Genomic DNA, 25,061 nt, shown 5'->3' with positions numbered 1-25,061 from the left:
TTAAGACGACAAAACAAGGTCATGTGTCCCTACGCATGCCAGACACATTCCAATCAGGGGAACAAGAGCATGCCAGGGCGGAAAGAGCTCCAAAAGAGCCCTCATGAGCTCAGTAATGCCTGATGATAGACAGAACCTTGGCCCAGGCCTAATAATAAGCAGCAACCATGATGACTCAGAGACCTCTTTGTTAGCTGGGCATGGTAGAGAAACAGGAGGAGCAAGCAGGAAGCCCCTGATGAAGGACTGATTGCCCAGAGTATGCTTCTGGAAAAACAGAAACATACTTTTAATCTCCTTGACGTATTTCCATCTCCAGACAACCTGAAGTCTGTGCTTCTAGTGCACACTTAAGCAAGCACTTCATCCTGTGCACTAACCCAGCATGTACCTCTCAACACACAGCAAGGAAAAGAGAAGACCAGCAAGGGGGTGAGATGGGGAGAAGGGCTAGAAAGGGCTGAGCAGTCCGAGCCAGAACACTCGTCTGGTCTTACCCATTCTCCATGCAATAATTGCAGAAAACTCTTGATTAAAAGAAAACATGATTGGTCACATGCTCCAACAGGACCTTCTCCCCATCCCTGGGAACACCTGCCAGAATTAGTAATCCTGCATCAGAGGACGTGAAGCACGGAGTACCAAACAGCGCCTGTGACTTTTTCAGCAACTTTTGCATGCCTGCTGCTTTCACAGCAACTTTGTCTATCAGTTTAAAATAAATATGGCCCTTCTGAAAGTAAAGTACTCAGAGAATGCAGAAGCATCTGGCCCTTCTTCCACAGAGCCAGAAACAAACACAGATGAATCTCGGGATGCAAATATGGAGGCCAAGGAGGAATATAGAGGGATTAATGCTGTAGTTCTAAACTCCAACATTTGAAAGAGAAGTGTGGTCTCCCCTGACAATCTCACTACTGCTCTCTACTCAGATCAAACCCGTAAGGCCAACCACTGCCCCCAAGTGTGCTGCCAGGAGACACCTTGGTTCACCTTCTTCTGTATGCAAGGCTCCATGTATTAAGATGTGTGACAGCAACGGGGATTGCACTCCTACAAGGAGTAACTTCTCTTACATCCCATATAGGACCAGACAAGAGTGAAGCCTCACCACCTATATGCAAGAGGAGCATTTCTGTCTTCACATAGAGCTTCTTTGAGGATGAGCCCTACCAGGAGCATTCGTGTGAGGTCTGAGCTCCATACACTTAGCACAAAGACTCAGTGCGTTCTGCTGCATTCCAGTGGGCTTTTCCAGCACACAGCAGGGGCTGATGGTGCAGCAGTGTGAGAGCAGCTGAACTGAATACCTGGCACAGAACCTGACCAACAACAGCCAAAACCCAGCCTGAGAGAAACAAACAGCAGCTTCCAGCTCCTCAGTGGGATGGCGCCCAGCTCCTCAGCAGCCTCTGCAGTGTGGTCCAGTTTTCAGGCACCAACCACACCGTGAAAAGGGCAGAATTTTGGAATTACTTTCCTAATTATATGGATAGCAAGAATGTCCAGAGCTACAGCTGCTAATTCAACATGCAGATTTAATAAGCCTCCCGCAACGAAACTAATCTCTAGCTACTAGTCCTCAGGATAAACCTAGCACAAGGCCAGAATTCTTTTGTGTGCCACTGCTACTACATCCCAAGACCAGCTCTGGCCACCAGCAGCGACCTGGCAGGCACGCTAGATTAAAGCTCAGGTTAACCCCTCCAGGAATTTGCTGTACCCCTATAAGACCTAGCAATAATACTCAGAACACACAGGGAAAGCTCAGTAGCAAATAACCCAATGAGAAGTGAAATTTCTCATCCTCTTGGTGACCAGTACACCTGCTGAACCTGAGGGTCAGTGTCCTCTGTGTTCAGGAGGGCAGCAAGAAAAAGGAACACACAGAGGGAGCCCTCCTGCTGCCCCTGCCAGGGTCCAGGGCTGCTCTCCATGGAAGATCCCCAACACTTTGGCTGAAACCACGCCAGCATTCGGGCAGAGCTTGGTGTTATTTTTAACACTTGCTCACATAACTCTTTAGATGAATCCTGGGAAGAGCTTGTCACCAAAATAGTATACTGTGGGCACTATTTATACACCCATCGGCAACACAGCTAAGGAGGGAAAGCCAGACGACCCCCTTGCCTCTTCACAGCTTAGCAACCAGGGACACAGGGGGGTCCTAAAACATGGCTTGTTGTTTAGGCTCGTTCCCAGAAGTAACCATCACTTGCACAAGGCTTGCTATCCTTGCCCATCCTGTTTAGGAGACTCTCATCCGTGTGGGAAGGAAGCCCAGATACATCATGAAGATGTGTACAAAGGCAGGCACACCCCAGCTGCTGTGAAAAAGGGAACAGCTGTGCCTGAACACCAGCTAGGTCAGGGGAAAATTCTGCTGCCTTCCCTGTTTTATCTGTCCTTGGCGACTGCAGGGAAGTCCAGCAGGGGTTGGGTTTCTTGGTCACCATCTATTTTCCCTGCACAGTCCCAGTACAGGTGAGAGATAGTGGTGGAAGGTGCAGAACTAAATGACAGTGAGGTTTGCTGGAAAGAAGGCAGCAGATTAAGAAGACTGACGCTCCTTATCCCTAGGGACAACAGCAGCCTCAGGCCTCTCTGTATCAAAACATCTTGCCCTAATGGACTGCAGGGGAAAAAAAATCCTTTTGACACTATCCAGAGAAAGAATATTCTTGCTCTGTCTAATTTTCTGGGGTAAAAATAACTTCCCTAAAGACATTTCCATGCCCATTAAACCTCCTTGATTTTTGTCTTCCATGAGTTTCTTCTGTTTCCTTTATCCCAAGACACATTCAGGCTGCTCTCTGCTTTCATGTCTCCCTGAGAAGCAAGTAACAAGACCTGCAGAGAGTGCACAAGGATGCTGCACCAGAACAGAGAAGACAGAGAAGGCTCTGGAGAACCAGCACACCATCCTGGAGCAGAAAGGAAGACTGGGTTTGATTTTCCTGCATGTAGGTAAAAAAGGGAACAGATATACGCATTTTCTTCCAATGTAGCAGAGGCTACAGCCTAAGCAGCATACTGGCTGTTCATCAGAGCTACAGAGCAAGGCAAAGTAAAAGCACAGACAGCCAGGCACAGGCACATAACTAACACAGGCACGCTCTCTGGGCAGAGGCAGGGCTGGCCACATCACTTTTCAGCCGAACAAGCAGAAGGGATCAACTCCTACCTTGCCAGACACAATCACCCCAGATCGTGGGCTCGGCTTACTGCAGCAGGAAGAATATAGTACACCAAGCCGGCGATAATCCCAAGCAAACCCAGCTTTGTCCCCGTGCTGGCTCAGGGATCAGCGATTCGTGCTGCGGGGAGGCTCTGCGGGCAGCTCCCCGGGTGCTGCTGCCGGATGGCGGGCAGGAGGCAACATGACGAGGCACTTTTTCCAGATGGGAGCTGGCTCAGGGATCCCTCCTGCTGCCAGTCACCTGCCTCTCCTGGGGCACGACGGTGCCAGGGTGCTGGTGGCACTGGTGGAGCGTCTGGGCAGGAGGGAAAAGCAAAGCCCGCGGGCTGCCGGCAGCGCAAGGGCCAGATTGCTAATGAAAGCCCCAGTGTAAATACAGATGCGCTCTGGAGAGGACTATGGCAGAAATGCAGCTCGTGTTACAAAGAGCCATTTACAGCAGGCTCAGAAAGAAGCCAGGGTGATGGGGCTGTGCGGGCTGGCTCCACTGCCTGGCTGGATCAGGCATGGGGGTGGGAAGGCAGCTGCCTGCCAGGGGAGGCTGTGGGGTGAAGAGACCACTAGTGAGGGGCACCCCCCACCCCCACCCCCCACTCTATGGGCATCTCATGTTAGCATTCATCTTTCCCTGCCATTTCAGGACCACTTACAAGCTGGACTGCAACCAGATTTACACCAAATAAGAAGATGGGGGATAGGGACTAGCGTGGCAAAGATGCAATGTGTCAAAGGGCCTGGGGGGCTTGCCTCGATTGTGCACGCAACAGCAACCAGCAGTAAAGGGGTTTCCAGGTTTCAGCCACTGCTGAATTAAGTAAGTACCAGGAGACCTCAGCAGGAGGCTGAGGAGCTGCTTCAGGACGCGTACCACAGCAGGCAGAGCCGATTTTCAGTAAGCCTGGTGCCAGACGATGATACAGCTTGCACCAGTGACCTGTGGGTGCAACTGCTGACAAAGAACAGGGAGTTCAGGTAGTTATGTAGTGGCTGAAGTCTTTTCTGCAGAGGCTGGAGGGGGTTTGTGTGTACCTCCTTTGCAAATATGTTGTCTAGTCTCAAAGGAAGAAGTTAGAAAACAGCTGACATGGGCCAATTGCATCAGTGAGTGCTGTTAAGAACCTCGCTTCAAGAAGAACACAGAGACCCTGAAGTAATAGGTGTATGTCCTGGTGGTACCTGCTAGAGTGGTGAAGACAGCCAAGCATGACTGTCCCTGCAGGACAGGGACATCATCTAGTTGGAAATGGATGATCTCTGAGGTCTCCCCTCCAACCCAAACCATTCAATGTTTCTATGATTAAGAAATACTCCCTGTTAATGACAGCAGCCAGGTTTATATTATTTGTTAGTCTCCTCTCTCCAGCAAATAGCTAGAGTACCTGGCAGAGGTACTACCCCTCAATGCAACAGGGAAAGCAAGGTTATCTGAATTAAAAATCCCCGTTCCAGCACATCTTCTCTTCCTTATGCTGACAATGTCTGCAATGAGAGAGATGCTTTATGCTATCCCACTCCATGGTCCAGAGATTCTCCACCACAGACCAGCCCATCTGATTTTGGAACAAGATAATTTTCCTGTCATTGAACTACCCTAGCACAAAAAAAAAAAAAAAAAAAAAAAAAGGGAGAACTTCTTGATATAATAGCCTCAAGGTCTGTATGAAACATAATACAGCTAAAGCTTCAGAACCAGGTATTCATCAACATGGGCAAGAGGGCTCCACACAGTAAGCTGCTTTTTCCAACTTGACAAGCTTTTGTGACCTACACCCAGGTAATGACAAACTGGGACAGTGCGTGGATGAAGCAACTTCAGTGACAAGCTGGTTCAATGCTACAAAAGACAACAGTGAAACCATATTTCTGTCAAGTTGCTTCTGCAGTCAAACTGGTCTCAGCCAGGGAATGGCAAACCACCAGATGATCCCAGAGGGTTTAAAAATCATTTGCAACAACCCAGGCTCAAACAAGGCAGTTTAGAGTGTTTAGGTCAAGGCTGCAATCAGGCTTACCACATCTGCAGCATCAACTACCCTGCCAAGGCACAGGTAAATGACAGCTCTGCAGCATCCACAACATCCCAGGGGCATAAACATTCTCCTTGGCTGGGGAACCCCCTCTACAAGCCCTCCTCTGTGCCTTCTGACCACACCCAGAGAAATGGAGAAAAGTGATACCAAAGGAAAATGGGGTTCAGTATCTAGACAGCCTGGCTCCACCTCAGCCTGACCCACTGCCCATGTTCACCATGCAGTGGGGGAGTTCAGCCATTACAGGAGAGGATGGGCACAGTCAAGCACCACTTCACAGGAATTTAGTTTTCCAGCTCAGCTACATAAAACCTCAAGCAGAGGTTTGGTAAATAAGCTTACCCCACTGTGAAATAAGGATCATAGCACTTACCACGCTGCTGCAGGTGCTGTGAAGTTAACTTCATTACAGGATGCTGGCAGCCTGCAAAAAGTAAAAAGTATTCTGCAAGACCCTTTTACAGCCCATGAACCAGAGACACTCTTTCATCTTCCTCAGGCATACGAGTTAGTACGCACAGCTTTCTCCACCCTCACCACGACAGGAAAGCTGCAAAGACAGGGATCCCTGTTACCCCCCAAAAGCAGGACCTTCTGTCTCTCCAGCAGTTGCATCCAGGCCATCTGCTAGGCAGGAATGTGATGCACCAGCCCAGCCTCGGCCGAGCTGTCAAGGCAGCGGAAGGGCTGGGGCTGCACTGCTCTGGAATTCCAGCAACGCACAAACACCCTGTCAGCCACAACCAGGAATGGACTCCTCCCTGCTCCGGACCAGGCTGAATCACTGGAAATACCAAAACAATGATGAGGTCACGTTCCCAGAGCAAGGAGCTGGAGCCACATATAGCCGTGGGGAGAAGCGTGCTAAAAAAGGGACTCGGTGTACAGGCTGGAGGCTCTGGCAGACAGGCACCCTGGGTATTATGTCTCGTTTAAAAACAGCTTGAGCCTGCCAGGAGACTTTTTTAACTTTTCCTTTTTTTTTTTGGTTTCCACTATGGGGAGCACAACAGGGGCTATAAACAGTTCATCTGTCCCACTGAAAGAGGCGCAAGTATTAGAGCTTGTGAGTCTAGATTTGGAAGCAAGAACAAAGCAGAGGTAAAATTATGACTGGATTCTGAGTCCAGTGTTTCCGAAATTTCACTCTGATACCAGGTTCAGGCTTAAGCAGTTAAGAATACCCCTTCAGCAAGCTGAATGGCAGACAAAAATCATATGGCCAATACTGTCTGGTTCCTTTTGCTACAGCTCAGCTATCGTCCATGAAAAAAATCAAACATTGGTTTACTAAGTTTTTCAATGGGGCAAGTGGCAAATAACAGTGGCTCTGCTATTTCCCCTAAAACAAGCATCTAAAGCACTGCATCAGGACCAGACTTTTCAAGGCAGCACAGTTCTAGCCTTTCCAGTTTCTCCGTGGAAACATGCACATGACAGCACAGATGCACTTCACCTCTCCTGTGAGCAGATGGAGGAGGTGCCCAACACCCCAGACCCCACGGGCTGGCTGAGGGTTGTGCTGTCACACAGACCCTGATGGACCTGGGAAGGTGATGCTGGATGTATCTGTAGGGTAAAGGAGGGTGAAAGCACTGGCTGAGGTTCCTAGCACACAGGGGGGGTGATGGTGTAGGGACTCTCAGCCCCTGATCTCATCTCCCCAGATGAGGTTCTGTCCCACCTTGCCAAGACACAGAGAAGTGGAAGTTCAGATTGATGAAATGAAGCTTCCCAAAAGGAATCTATGGGCTAACTGTTATTAGAAAAATCCTCTCACAAATATTCTGCTGTGATCTGCATCCAGGAGAAGGGCTGCCCAACAAAGACCACTCAAAAACAGAATATTGAAAAGTCCCCTCAGAAATATTCTGGGCATCAGCTGGAGGTGTGAGCAGCCCTGAGCAATTCATCCCTCTCTCAGCAGCACCAGGACACTGCCCTGTGCTCCCTGTCTCCTGCCAGCCACAGCTTCTGCCAGCACCAGGGAGCTCCCCGGGCAGGCTGAGAGCTGCCCCTGGCAGGTCGGCAGCAGAGTCCCTGCCCCAGCACACAGCCCCTGGGCTGCAGGACCCTGCTCTGAAGGACAGCCCTGGGCACCCCTGCCTGCACACACCCCCTCAGCCCCTGCAGCCATCCCCAGCAGAAGGCAGCCCCTGCTGAGTAAGGAAGGGCTGTGAAACTAGAGATATTTTGGTACTTAGACTGTAAGGAAATTGCAACATAGGACTTGGAAAGGATAAAGGAATTCAAAACAGAATTCGCAATAGCCTGTTCTTTCCTCTCGCTGTAGAACAAGATATTTGGATGGGTAACAAGAACACCCATAGTTATACCAAGAAATGGCCCTAAGAATCCAGATTTTGTTCTATCAGGACATAAATCACATCCTAATCAGAAGCCAAGTGGAAGCAAAGATGGGAAGATAAGACCAGACAGCTGACACTTGGCAGGCTGGGCAGTAGTCATGCAGATGGCATACTGTGCAACCACCAAAGTGTCTGGCACACTGAACTGGTGGGTTATGCCTGCACTACTCCTTTGCTTCTGCAAGGGCTTCAAATTTCCTAATAAAACACATAAGAAAATCTGCAGTGAGCTGTGCACAACTCCCACAGGAGCTCCATTAGACCAGAAGTACTCAAAGCTAAATGAGTTAATTTTCACCCCACTGGATCAGTGTGTTCTGGTAACAAGCATCACCACATTGAGTCACACCAACAACTCCTCTGGTATAAAGCCCCATCCTTAATATTTTGGCACTGAGATGTACATATCACAGAGTACAGAGTGATGTCTCCTAAGGCCATACTCTTTGCATAGCCCACAACAATCAGCAGCAAAGGAACTTCTAGAGCTGGAGGTTGATACTGTCCACCACGTTGAACAGTCACTGAAATGTGTCTCTGCCATTGAGGTGTCTGGTTCCTTTTGGAATCTGTGTGTATTTTCAGCCTTCATGTCATCTCATAGCAACGTGTTTTGCAAATCAACTATGTTGAAAAAGGACTTCCTTAACCTCCTGCCTAATAAATAACTTGCCAGATGTTCTTCCTCTGTTGAGAGGAAAGATCCTTCCTTACTCAACTTTTCAATCACTGTGCACTATCTTATAGGCCTTTACTCTTCCCCACTATCATCTACTATTTCTTGTTTAATCTCTCTTCCTACAGAAGCTGTTCCTGCCCTGTAATAATCCTCATTCCCCTTTTCTCTACCATGTCTACGTCTACACAACTCTTCCTGGGAGACACTGACCAGACTGCATGTGGTATGCAAGGTGCAGACATAACATGAATGTATACCTAAGTTTACAGGAATACATACCATAACCATTCCTTGGTTAATTCTTTACTTCCAGTATGAGGCCTGCCTTTTTGTCTCCAGCTGAACATTGAGCTGCTGTGCTTAGATGATCCAGAGTGACACCAGAGGGCTGGTTGTGGGCAGTGAGAAACTGTTCACAAATTGCCATCACACACATAAACTTGTGCATTTACCACCACGAAACAATGTTTGTTGTTTTATCATGCCAACAGTTCTGCGAGATACAGCCATATTTCTACAGGCAGCTTTTGATCTCACTATCCAGACTAACTTAGAATCATCAGAAAACTCTAGTTTTCACTCTGCCTTTCAACCCATAGCTGGAGGTGTTGCACAGTATGTGTCCCACAGAGATCCCCACAGGATTCAGATACTGCAGGCAGTGATTCACTGCAGAACCTGGTGTTTACAAGGCATGCTCCAAGCACAGTGGCCAGGGATACTCGGTCTCAATGGAATCTACCCCCGTGGCCTGATGGAAGGAGCTGCACAGGCATCAGAAGGAGCAGCCAGCTGCACATCTGAACTTGAGCTGGCACAGGGCCATGCACAAGCAGGCATCTGTGCCAGGTACTCCACAGGCTTTGAAAGGCACAGGCTCGATGCTGTGTATATGGTAGTACAACCATTACAGCAGTAGGACAACCACACTATACCTCTCAGCACTGGGATGAGATTAGCAGCACATCAAATTTGCATTCAGATGCCACCATCTAAACCAGTGTATTGCACTGGCATTCCTGCAGGACCCTGGTGCAGTTTGAACCACCCACTGTGAAACTGGCTGACAATAAGTTCTTCTAGCGCAAGGCACAAATGAGCTGCCCAAGAAAAACGTAGGAAGTAGTTTCTGCAAAGAAACTGAACTAGCAGAGATGCTGAAGGCTTACTGAGGCTGTATCCTCTAACAATAGCCTTTACAGGCTGTGCCAGAGAAGTACTGGTGCCAGAACATTTTTACCAGCAGCCCAAAAGCAGCCCATGGGGAAAAATCCTGAAGAGGACATCGTGTGACTGGTACCCCCTGCTTCCAAACTCTGGCAATGAGGTCAGCACAACTAATGCCATTCAGTAAGGGTAACATTCATTTTCTATGGCCCAAGGGGTCATGTACTCATTCCTGTCTACTCATTATCAGGTCTTGAACGTCCTGTGCACCGAGCAGACAAACCAAACAAACTTCTTCTTCCTCTCCTTACTAGCCTCAAGAAAATGAAGCTTTAATTGTAACTCTGATTTAGTGCCAGGGATCCCTAAAAGAACATGTCAGTGTCAGGGAACAGACACAAACTCACAGCTACACTGAGTATTCAGTTGGAAGAGCAGAGTGTAGGACAAGATTTAAGGGCTATGAAGATGCTGAGCAAATAGCAAGCCCAGGCCCAACAGATGTGAATTGTAGAAATCAGTATTTCCAGTACAGGAAAACACAGACAAGAATGTGAAGAAGATGAGGAGAAACTGTGGGCTTCAGGTGAGCAGCAAAAAATGATAAGCAAAACCCCAGACATGGAAGAAACCCATGGAACCCCATTCCAGAAATGGAGGAACAGAGACCCATACCCAACAAACCTCAGAACAAAACCCAAAAACTGCCATGTGTCCAGGCTCATGTAAAGAGCTGGGAACTAAGCGTTCAGCAAAAGGCAGGTGACAATGTGCAGGGCAAAGCAGAACTGGGGTAACCATCCTCCCTGAACTCGTGGGAAGGATACAGAAAGCAGAAAAACTCCTTCCAGCCAACTTTACCCTGAAGCAGTCCAACTTGAGCTGGCAAAACAGCAGGATAAGATGCTTGGCCCAGCTTTGGCAGAGGTTAGTATAGGAAAGAGCATCAGGTAGCTACAACTAGACACAATATCTTCATTTACTACCAGAGCTCAGCAGTGCTCTGCCTACAAAGCAGCTTGATGTTGTGAGGATCAGTTAGTGGATCTTCACTTAATACACTTCATGTATTCCACATCTGTTTCATGCAAAATATTCACTGTGATCCCAGCAGAAAGATAGAAAGAACGTTTCAGTGAACCACAGCCCTCTGAGACTTTACATTCTCCAGCTCACATAAAAAGAGAACATGTATCTCTGCCCTTTGCCCATCTCACATTGTCCAGTCAAAAGCTCCACAAACCCATCCAACAGGCAAGCAACCAAGCCATTGGGTAGAGAACATTCAGGATACCAAGTGTCCTGCACAGGAAAAAGTGTCAGACAGCATCTGCTGCCACAGCAAAAACTGAACCAGAAGCAGACCTGCAGACAGAGTATCAGGTTTGCACCTTTTGAATATTATATATTCCCTTATCCACAGCCTGAAGGATTTTGAGGGATGATTGCCAGGAGGCAGGGAAGCCTGGGAAGCAGCAGCTCTAGGTGTTGCTATCTAAGCACACAGGATGCAAACCCAAGGCTGCCAGCAAAAGGTCACCAGACTGGAACCTGGCCTGGCAGCTTCTATGGAGCATAAGAACTAGGAGACATTCAGACTACAATTTTTCAACATGAGAGTACAAATTAGTTTTCTAAATACAGACCCGTATTCTGCATGGAATGAATGGCCTGGGTGCCTGCAGGGCTGATGGAGGGTAGCACTCTACTCCAAATGACACAAAAGACAGGCAGTTTAAAATTCAGGGCAGCCACTGGCTGCCTGAGTCACCTTGGTCTTGCATACTTCAGGCCTCAGCTCCCTGCTGAAAGAGAAGATACTTATCCTCCCTGCCCCTTGGGGGAGGGGAATGAAATAAAGCTTAAAAAAGATTTCACGATCTCTGCCATAAATCCCTAAGTTAAGGGAGGCAATTGGGGTCACTCACTGTGTACAAAAGCCAAGCTGCTTTCATTAAAGTGCCCAATAACAAACATGGAAGCAGGATGCAGTCAGTAACAAAAACATTGGCCTTCCCTTGGGACAGGATGCTCAGATCAGAGAGTGTTTTGTTTATAGGGTGGAGACAGCACCTACAAATCTGCTCCAGCTCTGCATTCAGGACTGGGAATAACTGCTCAGGCAGTGCAAACATGCAGTTCAGCATCACAGCTTTCACCTGGGCACAGACACATCCCACATCCCACCAAAGCCTGTCACAAGGCCCCCAGAGAAACCTAGGAACAGCCAGTGGTCGGTCCATGATTTTTCCTAATTCAGAGGAAGCCTGGCCCAGCTCCAACTTCCCGCAACATCTCTTGGCTTTGGAAGGGGGAGGGAGAAGGGGGGACTGGAGGTGGGGGAGTGTTTGGAAAAGGCCAGATCCATTTATAGCTGAAAAGTCTGGCAGAAGGCTCAGGGCTGTGGAAAGGCAGGGATCTGACAGCTCAGTACAGCGGGAGAGACAGGCTGGGGAAGGAGACAGGGAGGGGGTATGAAAACCACTTCCCTTCAAGCTGGGAGAGACAGAGAGGTTGCTCCTCCACAGTGCCAGGCAGAGAAAAACACTCCCTACTTCTGAGTGAATTATAAAAAGTAGGGCAGCAGAAGACTAGCTCTGGAAAAACTGAAGAGCAGCTGAGCTGCAGCTACGGCCAGAAGAACTGGCAAGGCTGCAGGGCTCTGTTTCCTCTTCTGCTGAGGGGGGCATCGCATCAACCCCTGCAGATACCCAGCCCACTGCCCCATCAGTGGGACAGGGGTGGAGGTGGCTCCGGGACAGAGAGCTGAAGCTGGGAACTCGCCTCCACTAGAAGGAATGACAGCTCCCTCATTCCAGAATGTTTATATCAGCATCACATAAGGAGTTGTGGTAAAAAAGCCCTTGCCATCCCTCAAAGAAAAAGCTTGCCCCTGAGGACAAGGCACCTGCTCAAAGCATCAGCATGCTATGACTTCAGCTGCTCTGCTACGTTACCAGGTACAAGACATTGGGAGACAAGAAGTGTTTATACAGCCAACACAACTGAGCTGAATACCCTACATATTCACAGCAACGTTAGGAAAAATAACCTTTAAAGTTGCATTAGGGATCACAGAGATGATGAGGCTGTAAGAAAAGCAAATTCAGTCAAGTCAGTGAAATACCAGTACTGAGGACAGGAGCATCATACAAAAAAAATTGTGGTCATCCACATTTAAAAATTATAAACTCAAATTAACAGGTGCAGAAACGGCCTTGGGGAAACAGAAAACCTACCAAAGAAGAAGGAATTTAAGAGCATGGCTTGTTTAGCCTAGCCAAATGTAGGCAGAGAGCAGATAGTATTGCTCCCTAAATATATCACAAGGGACAAACAAAACTGCTGAAGCAAAGGGATAATGCTGGCACAACAACAAGAGAATAAATGTACTGTGAACACATTAGTTTGAAAATGGATGGGGGAGAAAAAAAAAAATCAAGCATCAGGCCAGGAAGCTTTCCAGCTGGAACATCTGTTTCTAAGGTAAACTTTTACCAGTGGTCTGATGGGGTTACAGAACAGAGTACCTCTGCCCACAGGTGAAACAGGAAAGGATCTCAACAGATCAGTTCCTGTGGGAAGAGGAGAGCAGGCCAAGTTGTTTGTGTGAATTTGTCTAATGTAGAATTAGAACTAGTGATCATAACCGGTAGAAAAGACCAGGCAAAGCGATCCAAACTCGTAATTTTCCACTGTTTCAGTTAGAAGCAAAACGGCTTTCCACTGTTACAGCGAAAAGCAAAACAAGGCCTACCAAAGCTAGCTTTCTGCCTGAGAAATAATTGGGAGTGTAAATCTCGTTTTAGATCAAGGCACCGCCAAGGCCAGGGAGGTGCCAGCTTGGCCCCAAAAGCATGTGAACATCTGCACAAGGAGAACATAAAGATGCCACAACCAGCAGATAAGAGGAGAGTTATGGCTGGGGCCCGATATCCATAGAACAACATGGAGCCACCTGGAATCCAGGGAGATAGAAGTTTAACCCTAAGAGGGACATATCCCCGAGGGAACAACTCCGCCCAGACTCCACCTGGTTCCGCCCAGACTCCACCTGGTTCCGCCCAGACTCCGCCTGATATGAATATTATAATTACCTGTCGTAATCTTATGAATATGCATGAAAGGCTGTATAAATACCCTAACCCTACCCCCCCCTGGTTGGAACTCTCTGTCCAGCGTGAGCTGGGGGTTCCCCGGATCCGTGAATAAATACCTTTGCTGTTTAAAGACTCAAAACTCGTCTCTAAACAGTTTATTCGGTCCTTTTTTTTTGGCTTCACAGGTATCCAAGCATTTCCATACACTCCTGTTTTTGTTCTCACCTGGTAATTAGCACAGGTCATTATTCAAATGGCTTCTTTGCTGCAACAGACCTTGTTGGGGATCACTCCAGTTGGAGAACCTAGAGCAAGCACGTGGCCTTCCTTTGCCCTCACATTTCATAAGAGCTGATCTCATGATTTCCAGACTACAGGTCAATGGAAGGCAGTCATGTGTATGCACACTGATAAAGTGAGAGCCACCAACAATGCACGTGTTGCAGCCAGCCATGTAAAACACCCATGAGGTACCCAAAGGTACCTCAATGTGCCTCTGTCCAAAAGCACCTCATGACCCACATTATTAGCAGCAGGTTTCTACGTGTCACTATTCCATCCAGGAGAGAGAGTAGATGCTCTAAACCCTCCTCTGCTACAGTGTAAGTAATCTTATAATCACAGGTTATCATCAAAGCATTATCATTCCTGATCCCAGAAGTGCTGTCTGGTGGCTGGTGACTACTCAGGCACTGCAGCAGAACAGAGTGTTCACACCACAGAATCACAGAATGGTTTAGGTATGAAGAGACCTTAAACATCATCTACATCCAATCCCCCTGCCATGGACAGGGACACCTCCCACCAGACCAGGTTACTCCAAACCCCATCCAACCTGGCCTTGAACACTTCCAGGCATGGTGCAGCCACAGCTTCTCTCTGGGCAACCTGTGCCAGTGTCTCACCACCCTCCCAGGACTGAATTTCTCCCTAACATCTAAATCAAATCCACCTTCTGTCAGTTTGAAACCGGGAACCTCTATATTATGGATTAATGAGGAACGGGGGAGTGCAGGGGGGGAACCACCACATTTCAGGGACTATTATTTCTGATATAAATAATCGAACGCAAGAGCTTCGCAGAAATATGAATTCTCATCTGCACATTGCACAACCCATGACACCAGCTCTGACACACACACACACACACACACACACACACAGCCGCCCCTCGCTCCTCCATCCGACCAAACCCCCCTCTCCCCGCCCCCGATCCGCCGGTACCCAGCCGAGCTAAACCGAAATACCGACTATCCCCCCCTTAAAAAGCAGCTGCCCCCCTCCTCCTCCTCCTCCCCATAGGGCTGCCCGTTCCGACCACGGACAAGCCCTCCACAGGCGACAACCGGCAGAGACGGGCGGGGGGCGGCGGCCTTCGCCACCGCCCCCCGCCCGTCTCTCCCGGTCGTCGCCCCGATCACTTACCGGCCGCCTGTCCCTCTCCTCTGTTTACAGCCGGACAGAGGGGCGGGATCTCGGTGCTGCCCGCCCCTCACTGCCCCAACCTCCACCCCTCCACCTCCCCTGCCTAAGAGTGTCTGACGTTTCCTCTGGAAACAGCCCCCGTAGGGATCTGAATTCTTGAGGTACGAGACCCTTCCTCCCTCTTGAGGAGGTCCGGGAAGAATGTAACGCGTCTGGTCCTTGGAGCAATCAGCAGTGCGACAAGGAATCGGTCGTCTCAGTGGTTTTATTATTTATTAAAAAACAAAACAAAACAAAACAAAAAACAACAAAACCAAAACCAATTACTTTACAAAATCAGGAGTGATGTAGGACAGACATCACTGATAGCTGATATGTTTCAGGTGCTGATCTTGTCAAAAACAACTGAAATACTTGTATCTGGTGCAAGTTCACCCAACAGCTCTAATATCCCCTGTGTGTCCTATTCAGCCGGAAGGTGAGCACTTTGCACGTAAACCATTTAGGATGAGTGACACAGTCCCTCAGAGGTGCCTTGGCCTGTCAGCAAAAGGTCTGCTCTTGCTGCTCAGTGTTATATTCTGCTGCATTACATGCTCAGAACAGCTTTGATGGGACTTGCACTCCACAGACCAGTCTGGGTATTGCAGGGATGTCTGCCTATCTGCATGCAATTCTCCTTTTTCCCCTCCTCCCCAAGAAGCTGACTGTGACAGACATGACCCTCATCAGAAAGCAATGACTGTCTCTGCAGAGGGAATGGTAAATCAGAGGGTGGTGAGAAGCACCAAAGTCACTGTGGTTTCCTCAGTCAGGGCACAGGTTCTCAGTGTACTCTGGGATCTCCCTGCAGAGGAGATGACTGGATTAGGATTTGTTCCTTCCCTAGCTTGTTCCTTCCCTAGCAAGCAGGTCCTGACTGCTCAGTTCTGGATCCTGTCCCAGCTCCAGCTTTGCACTGGCAACATATGAAATGTAATACCACAGTTTGCAACTAGCCTCCCAAAGCAGCAGGTGCAGCAGACTGGATTTATTTCTGTGCTGAGATAAATTCAGAGATGTTAAACCTTCTATTAGACCTTAAACAATATCACACTCTAACTGCTGAAACTGGGACCACAGTCAACAAGGTGTTCTACACAGAATGGATGAAACAGGGACCTGGCTGTCCTGCTGCCACTGTATGTACCCTCTATTATGGAGTCACAGACTCAAGGCAGAGAGTTCCCAATAAATACCATATGGTCACTGTGCATAAAAAAAAGCCAATTCGAACAAGGAAGGAGTCTAAATCTGTATAAAAGATCTGAAAAAAAACCAACCAAACAAAACAAAAAACAACAAAACAACAACAACAAAACCAAACAAAAAACACCAATAAAAAAATTAATAAAAAACCCAAACGACAACAACAACAAAACACCAAAAAAACCCAGCCAAAGCTGCTTAGTCCTCTGCACACAAAAAAGCTCCATTTAGACAGCTCAGCAGTGCTGGCAGGACAGGCTCATGCTGCTGGGCTGGCCTTCCCCCCAGTAACCCCGCTGATTATGGATCTGGTGTAGGAAAACACTGAGCAAATCCAGGCCCTCAGGATCAGCATGTCTTTGGATGTGTCTCTGCTTTTCAGGTCCCTCTGCTGGCAGCCAGGCTGATGGGATTTTCAGCTCTCTGGAGCTCCCATTGACAGTAACCAAGCAAAATATTAACCAGCACTTAAGAACTCTGCAGAGGCCCCCAAGTCCTCACTAAGTTCCTCTGAAATGTGACCACATGACTCACCAGGGAGGGGTTAAGATGCCACCAGCACGTGCTTTGTCCCTCACACTGAGCAAAAGCAGCAGTGGAGAGAAGGGCAGGATGCCCTGAGCTATCAGTTCAATAGCATCTCTGCCTCCCATACTGCTTGAGTGATCACCATCAAGTCAGATGTGCCTCTGCTTTGGTTTGTTATGATGGGAGGGACATCTGGTGCTGGGAGCTAAGATAAGCCCTACCCATGGCAGGGCCTTCTCGGGGCCAGATTTCATGGCTTGATCCATATGGGAGCCCGAGCTGCTTCTGCCTTCTCAAGTCCAAATGAAATGGCTGGTGCCCAGCTGCAAAACCTGAGAGGGCTCTGAGGACAATGATAGTTTACAAGAGCAGATTTGCAATGCAGATAAAACAGGACAGGCTGATGAATGTCAAGTCCTTGTCCTTTGACTGACTAAGGGTTTCTCTGAGCTTGCAGCACTTCCCGACTGCAGATGCAGGAAGAGGTTGGTGTTTGGGCACGGGCCATCTCCTGAGAGACTGCATTAACCATTAGTTTGCATGGAGGTTATTTGCAACTCATGCCTTCCAAAGTGCCTGTGTACAGTCAAAAGGCTACAAAATCACATTTTACAAAGATTGGGGGTTTGGGGTCTGTGTGGTTGGACCTAAGACACACCTGGGGTCAATACTGTCACCCCAGTAATATGGCCCAGAGTGGATTCATGACAATGAGGCAGGCATGTGAATGAGAAAGATATTGCCAATTCAGCCTTCTCCTCAGCTCTAATGTCTCTTTGCTGTGAGGCATGTAAAGGGAGGAAAAAGAATTAAAAATAGCCTTCTGAACGATGTCAGGGAGCAGAGGCCTCCTGCAGCATGTTTTCTCTTGTTCCAGGCAGGCCCTCGGGGATACCATATCACAACTCCAGTTCTCCCTGCCTGCTTTCCCCAGCAGCAGCACATGTCTTCGGAAGAGGAGCTGAAGTCGGAAGCTACACATAGGTTTTTTTTGTTTTGTTTTTTTCTTTTTGTGGTGGTGGTGGTGGGTTTTTGGTTGTTTCGGGTTTTTTTGCTGTTATTTTGTTTATGTGGTTGGTTTTCTTTGGTTGGTTGGTTGGTTGGTTGGTTTAGTTTGTTTTTTTGTTTACAGTCCTTTGTGTTTATATTTGTCACTATTTGGAGAAAATGTTCCTGTTGTGGCAAAAGGTGATTTTGGCCTCATGTTTCTCCCAGACATTATGAGTGCTCCAAAGCCATGCTGATGGGAGAAAGCATAGCCAGAGCGCCGGGTGCTGGTGCGGCGCAGGCGTCTCTTGGGTGAGGGTGGAGGTGGCCTCTTTTTGGCTTCTTTGATCTTAAGGAGGACCTGAAATCAGAAAAGAAGATGGAAAAAAAGTGGGACGTGGAATTATTCACAAGCACAGTAGAAGAGGAGCCAAGGAAAAAAAAAAAAAAAAAAAAAAAACGGGAAATAGAGACAAGGATCTAAAGCCAAAAGCAACTGACAGAAGAGGGGGATGGCAGGAGGGTTTGCAGGGGAGGAACTGAACGAGCAGTACAGGATGGCAGCCTGGCAGAAGGAAAAGCAAATCTTACTCTGAAAGGCATTAATGGAAGTGTCATCTTTAAAAGCTGAAAGGTGATGATTTCAGTGTATCGTCTGTCACAGCTTTGTGATGCTTCAGTTGGAGAACTACTCCTGCTCTTTTAGGTACTTCAGTCAAATAACCCAAAATGTGAGAGTCATCTCATCAAAATTCCAGAAAAAAAATATGGAAACATAAACATTGGCTTGCTTCATTTAGAAAGCAGAATACCAAAGAGAAACTCTGATATGTAAAACCTTTTTATGATAAAACGATCAATGAATTCTCATGCTCCTTGGCAGAAGGGAAAGAACTGATGGACATTACTTGCAGGTAGTGGGATTTTTGGTCCCACCTGCCCACAAACATCATCTCTGGGCAAGTGTTATTTTAGAAAGAGGCTGTCAAAGGCAGGAGGCCAGTACTGAGTGCCATGCTTAGTAGAGTCCCCTGCTGCTGTCCTTCCTGCTGAGAACTGTGTAGCTATTGGCCTCTCTAAGCTTCAGGCTTGTGTTTAAGTTCCTTTTATACTTCTGGGTAGATCTCTGTACAGTAGGAAACCCAAACACTGTTCTTCTGACAAATCACTTTTTTTAACTTTTTGAAGAGTAATTTTGCACTGGATGCTCAGCCCAAGCATTGAGGCTGACACTCTGGGCCACAGCTGGTCTGATGTCTACTGAAGGGTGAACTCAGCCCTGACATCCAAACCGTGTCTAAGTATGTCCAGGAAACCTCCTTACCCACCAGTCTTCTCTAGAACCCACCAAACCCCTCTGCAAGGGCTGAGATTTGCCTTTCACTGATTCTGCAGCAGCTCTGGAGCATCTGGGGAGCTTCACAAGCATCCCAGGAATTCTCGGAGTAGCCCCCGAGGAGCACTGAGCACACACCCTCTGGACTGAGCTCAGACACTCCCGTCTCGCAGCTCGGTGCAGGAAGGGGAAAAAAGCACAAGGTGGCAGCAGCATTTAGCAAATGCTCTTGTCTGAAATCCATCCCGCGGAGCTGTGGTGATGCTGATCCATGGGCTGCAATGAGCTGTGTGTTCTCTGCCCATTCCATCTCTCCCGGCCTCTCCTTGCCCTGATGGCCTTATTTTCGTATTCCTGGGAGTGGGAGGGTTTCAGAGGGGGCATACAACCCTTGGCTACAAATGAAGTAAATTCTGAAGTAAAAGAATCCCTAACAAACACATACACCCGGGTGAAGGGCTGTGGTCTGCCAGGCTCGAAACCTTCACCAGCAGGACAGGAGGATGGACCCACGCCACTGCTTTGCCAATGACCCGCAGCACTTAAACCCTGAACCTGAAAATGGTGTTGCTTCTTCCTTACTCCAGTGCAGCCTAATTCACATCTAAATACCCTCAGCCTTAGTAGTCCCAGCTACAGCTGGTTTGAACCCTGCCAAAAACCCAAATTCAATCCTCCATCTCAAGGGGACAGTGCAGCACTTGCACCTACAGGGGACATGCACTGAGCAATGCCAGGGCCCTGCAATAGGGCTCCATGGGAAGCACAGGTAGCAGCAAACAGGATTTCTGGTTCAATCAGGCATTTCCTTACTTTATCGCTGGGAGTTGGCCTTAACTGAGCCTTCAGGAATCGAAAGCCAACTACAGGCAGCACGCAGAGGGTGATGCTGAGGAAGATTGCGAGCCACACGTTGGGTTGGCTGAGGGTGTTTCGAGCCGTACCTGGAAAAAACAGAAAGCATGGTTAAAACTGCAGCAGCAAGCACTCTCACCATTGTTCACCTGAAACTTTCACCCTCTGCGATTCCAAGGCAAACACACCAAAATTTAAAGCAGACATGATGTCCAACAGTGCCTTGAACTTCCTGTAAAGAAGAGAGCAACACAAATATCACTGCCTGAGATGAGCTAAGAAAAACGTGATGTGCAGATTCACCTGCAGCAACAGCTCAGGGAGGTGAAGATGCCAGATTGAAAGACATCTCCATATAAAGCATCAAACCACTTCATGAAGCTCTAGGAGCTTTTGTCAGGACTCTAGTGCAAGAAGAGGAACACTATTTCTTTACTTTCTAGCACCATGTCCTGAAGCATATGAGCAGCCTGTGACTGCCCAGTAGACAACAGGATCACAGCCCCTTAGGAGAGCAGTGTGCATTGCTCTGCACTCCTGCATGGGCAGCACAGCCAGTGGGTGTATTTGCAGAGCAATTGCCATGTGCTGGTGTGACACTGCCACCTTCTCTGAAACCAAAGTGCTCAATTCTGGCTTCTCCAAAACTGAAGGAATATAAGATAGAACAAACAGTCTGCAAAACCCTCATTACAGGCCTTAATGATGCTGTTGTTGGCAGTAAAGTGGCTGAATGTTTTCTTTTCAGTTAGCCACATTCTGCTGTAATGTAACTCCACTGAAATTAAAGTAAACAAGTGGTCTGAGTCCAGACTAGAAACACTTAAAAATGGCTTCAGTCTGAGACCTCAGTAAGCCATGCTTATGCTAATTTGACCTGTGTAGTGTAAAGGAAGCAGCACATAGAGATTTCCCTGCCAAGTGAGTTACCACCTGTCTTTGGAAATTGAACAGACACTGTCTCATTTCAGTCAGCAGTTTTGATACTAAAAAACATCTTACAGTGGATGTCATCACCTGTTTGGGAAATACATTGCAACAAGTGGCCTGCATCTCAGATATTTCTAAAATGGCCAAGCACCTTGGTATTGCAGTGAAGATGGTCAGAATAAGTCTTGGCTTAACAATTTTTCCAAAAACAAAGGCATTGGTTAGTATACGAGCCTGACACTTGAAAAGAAAACTGATTGGAATTTCAAAAGTAGAGTCTCATAGCAATGCTATGACTATAGACACACAGGTGCTACCAGATGCTAACTCTGCTATTTAAAACATCTGAATTTGTTTGCTTAGCTTTTATCTTCTGTCTGGTCAAAGCCTCAGGAGACATATTAATTTTTCTGTTAAACTTCACCTCTTGCATGTGTTCAGAAATCTCTAACTCCAAAGATCTGGTCACCACTGGAATTTTTTGTTTGGAATTTGCTGTTTTCGCCTGGCTTTTTTTCACGTCTTAATAGCTGTTGTACTTCTACACTTTCCTATACAAACATGTTAACTTATTTAAAAAAAGGACATGCATCCTTCTGAAAATAAAATGTTCCTAGATATCTGCAAGAATTGGACACCTGGGAAAAGAGCAGCAGAAAGCATTCCAGCCACCTCAGTAAATTTATTTAGAGGATCATTCCTGTGGTTGTGTGAATGTGCATTCTTAGGCAAGGAAATGAGCATGGAACTCCACTTGGAGGATGGAATTCAAAATAAGCATTCCCAGCAGCCCTCAGAAATACGCTGGCATTTCTTGTAGAAAAAGCAATCAATATATTATGTTATTTCCTTTGGAGTGGCAATTACATGTACAAGAAATGCTCAACAGATTTAAGCCCCAAAGTGTGCCCATTTTGCAGGTAATACAGGTTGTTCCTCAGGCTTACCAATGAATGGAAAGGAGGCTGTGAAGATCAGGTACATGCCGTCACTGTACATGGTGAAGGTGATAGCAAAGTAAACTGAAAGACTACCCCAGATGAAGAACTGGTTTACAACTGTCCAGTAAGAGGTGTCCAAGCCAATCTGCAATAACAGAGCAACATGGCTATATTATTATAGCGCCTTTTATTATAGCGCACTATTATTATAGTGCCTTAATTATTTAGAAGATCTGTGCTAAGCACAGCTCAAGGTCTTGTCCTCCTTTTATACCCTTCTCCCAAGTCCCATTCATTCAAGTCTCATGAAATATCAAGCCATGGATCATAGGGTACTGGCAGACCATTCTAGGCAAACTTCACTGCCTGTTGTTGCACTCTTCTCAAGCATTCACCACTGGCCACTTCTGGAGACAGGATACTAAGTTTAAATGAGCCCTGCTTATGTTCCCATGCTGAAGCTGTGATCAAGCATTGAAAGTAAGGAGAAGGAGCCTACAAGATCTCAGACAGCAGAAGCCATTACTGAGGGTGATACGATTTCTTTTAAGAAATTTCTCTCATTCTGGTAGCACTATCTGAAATTTGTACCACTCAAGTCCTAGCTATTTCTTCCAGAAAGTGCAGTTCCACCATCTGCATCATGCATGGGTCCAGGCTACAGACAGTCTTGTGATGGAGACACCATATATAACTGCCTGATAGCAGACAGACAGTCCTGTGCTTAACCCCATCCCGTAAAACTGGATTAAGTCCTTCTCTACTCCCAGCCTTAAATGTTTTGTCTGCTGGGACTGTAAACTTCCTGAGGAAAAAACTCTGCTTTCCTGTCACCCTGACCTTTCATGACATTCAAATATGTTGTTCTGTTGAAATGGAGAGTCAAGAAACATTTTTTTGTAAGAATGCAACATGCAGAGGCAAATGCAATGCTATCAAGATATCAAGTAGGCCTCCAAGATACTGTCTTCATGAAAAAAAAAAAAAAAAATTCCTGAAAACGTTAGTTAGGATGCCTCACCTGTACAGACACCACAATCAGTAAGCAGGTCTGGGCCATCAGTGCAAAGGACTGGTAGTCAGCAATGGCCTTCCCATCACTTCTCATTGTGTTGTACATGGCTCCAAAGGGGATGAAGAAGAGAATGAGGGAGCTGTAGATCCCTTGCAACATGCACTTGACAAACACCACTTTGTTAAAGTAGAGGTTTTGCTGGCCAGGCACATATAGCTGAGGAAACAGCATGCTCCAGCGATCATCCACATCCTGAACATAGAGAGGAGATGGTCAGATTTGCTGGCACTTGCCCAGCTGGCCACACAAGATCACTTAGGGCTGCCCTGTCTCTGTGACATGCACTTCCATGAGAAAGGCTTAGTGCACAAGTCATTCAGCTGTGCTGAGAGCCTGCCATGTCCCAAGGTCACCTGGACACATTTTCCTGTGAATTTCACCTTTCTTGTGCTGAGGAAGCTGGTAAGTGCTGCAAAAGAAAATGAAAGTATACTTCCTCCTAAGCATGGTCTGCTCTCCTGAGAGCTGCCTGGAAGCTAAGGGGTAGAAAATACCCTTGCTGGGTCCACATGCAGGCAAGGCTGTCTGACTTGGATCCCTTAAGTGTCCAGAGCTGAACACTGCAAACCATTCTGGAGTAGCAGATTACTACTTATTTAATCTGTAAAAAAGCATACAGGAGCAGCTTTATTGGTCCTATGTGTTCCCAAACAGCAATAATGAAGTAGAAATATGTGTGTGAAATATCTCAAAATAAGAATTCCACTAGAAAGTCTGAACCGGGTAAATCTGGCTTCGGAGATTTAGTTCATTCGTTGTTATGTGTGGTCACTAAAAAGTCACTTGTTGGGCTTCAGGAATACTATTTGTAAGATATGAATACTTCTGGGGCTTGTGGCAATAGTCGCTTTCACTGCAGTCAACAGCCTAACCCAAAAGTCTCATCATGAACTGAAACCTGCAGGCCAGCTTAGGATAATAAGCTTTTCTCTCCTTTTCCTTTCTCTCCCCTGGTGCACCCTTTTTTTGTGATCTGAGGTCTCACTGTCAAGAAACAATTTTAGGAGCTACCATGACAGCTGGCCAAAAAAAACAGCTGCTTTTGCTTTATGGAACAAGCTCAAAGCACCTGGACATAAAACCTCAATAAAAAATTGAAGTGGTGATAGAAACACAGTAATGGTAGAAACAGATAAATCAGTACCTGATCAAAGAGGCTCATTCCTAGCACCGGTAGGGAGGTATATACCAAATTGTAAAGAGTAATGAACCACTCATCATAGACAGTCTGAGAAAAAAAAAAAAAAAAAAAAAAAAAAGAAAAAAAGGAAAAACAACCAATAAAAAGATCATGCATTTTACAAATTTCACAAAAGCATACACAACTAAATGCTGGAGTTAAACTAACAGCAGGTTTTTCACTGCAGCAGATCTGCTCCTCTTGGAAGCTCCTCTTGCAAGCAGACCTGGGGTTAAACTGTTGGCTTCCTCATAGGGGAAGCACAAGTCTTACACAGCTCAGCACCAAACTGGTCAGACCCCTGTGTAATCCACATCTTTGTCTGAGGTCTGTATTAACTGTGAACACTTAAAAAATCCCACGAGAGGCATTATGTGTCTCATAATGCAACTGGAGGTCTTTGGGCATCATACTCATACAGCTGCAGGAGACAGACTGCTTGAAAACGTGAGATCTAGAGATGACTGTGAATAAAACCAGAAGCTGGACCTACCTGTGCAGAGAAGCCAGAGAAGAAGCCATACCAGAAATGCACTAATGTGAAGGCAAAGTTCTTATAGAAGAAGTATTTGAGGAATTTGCACATGCGGATGTAGGACCACCGGCCATGGACCAAGAGCAGGCGCTGCAGGTAGCGGAACTGTGCAAAGGAGAAGTCACTGGACAGGACTGCCTGCATCCCCTCCTGGCCACTGATACCAACCCCAATGTGGGCAGCTGCAACAAGAAGGTTTTTGATCATGTCATTATGCTGGGAGTTTTCATTGCCCCATTTTTTTAAGAGTCCCCTGCACTGGGATGTTGTGTAATTCTCTAACAGCTTTCTTAAAAAGTCAGAGGTAAAGTTATTCTTAAAAAGTCAGATGTAAAGTTATTCTTAAAAAGCTAAAGATATTGGGGGTGAAATAATCTTTCAGCAGCTTTGTGATGTTGGCTGTGGTGATACATCTCCAGTAACTGGGCTTGCACTACTTGAACAAAATTACACCCTCAGTGACAATTCATGTTTTCT

At 47.0% G+C, this 25,061-nt stretch overlaps 2 protein-coding genes across 26 annotated transcripts in view; both read right to left on the bottom strand.

Moving 5' to 3' along the window:
• RUSC2 (RUN and SH3 domain containing 2) overlaps positions 1-15,053 on the bottom strand; it is a 63,137-nt gene extending 48,084 nt beyond the window's left edge. For 2 of the 8 annotated variants that reach the window (XM_071731835.1, XM_071731845.1), the window contains exon 1: positions 5,603-5,993. The gene's annotated coding sequence lies outside the window, so the exon portion shown is untranslated. Of the gene's footprint in view, positions 1-3,184; positions 3,544-5,602; positions 5,994-14,969 lie in introns of those variants that run through there. The other 6 variants (XM_071731839.1, XM_071731841.1, XM_071731837.1 and 3 more) reach the window with 5 other exon arrangements.
• A 175-nt stretch (positions 15,054-15,228) lies between these two features.
• The window catches only part of LOC139790070 (phospholipid-transporting ATPase ID-like), an 89,028-nt gene continuing 79,195 nt past the window's right edge, over positions 15,229-25,061 (bottom strand). For all 18 annotated transcript variants that reach the window (XM_071731325.1, XM_071731331.1, XM_071731339.1 and 15 more), the window contains 6 exons: positions 24,543-24,766; positions 24,014-24,097; positions 22,816-23,061; positions 21,801-21,939; positions 19,882-20,012; positions 15,229-18,093 (listed from right to left, as the gene is read on the bottom strand). In XM_071731325.1, the coding sequence (XP_071587426.1) occupies positions 17,872-18,093; positions 19,882-20,012; positions 21,801-21,939; positions 22,816-23,061; positions 24,014-24,097; positions 24,543-24,766 (1,046 nt within the window). In that variant the 3' untranslated portion in view covers positions 15,229-17,871. The remainder of the gene's footprint in view (positions 18,094-19,881; positions 20,013-21,800; positions 21,940-22,815; positions 23,062-24,013; positions 24,098-24,542; positions 24,767-25,061) is intronic.

This window comes from Heliangelus exortis, chromosome Z, assembly GCF_036169615.1.
Source record: "Heliangelus exortis chromosome Z, bHelExo1.hap1, whole genome shotgun sequence".
Classification (NCBI taxonomy): Eukaryota; Metazoa; Chordata; class Aves; order Apodiformes; family Trochilidae; genus Heliangelus; species Heliangelus exortis.
This window is presented reverse-complemented; position numbering and strand designations above follow the sequence as displayed.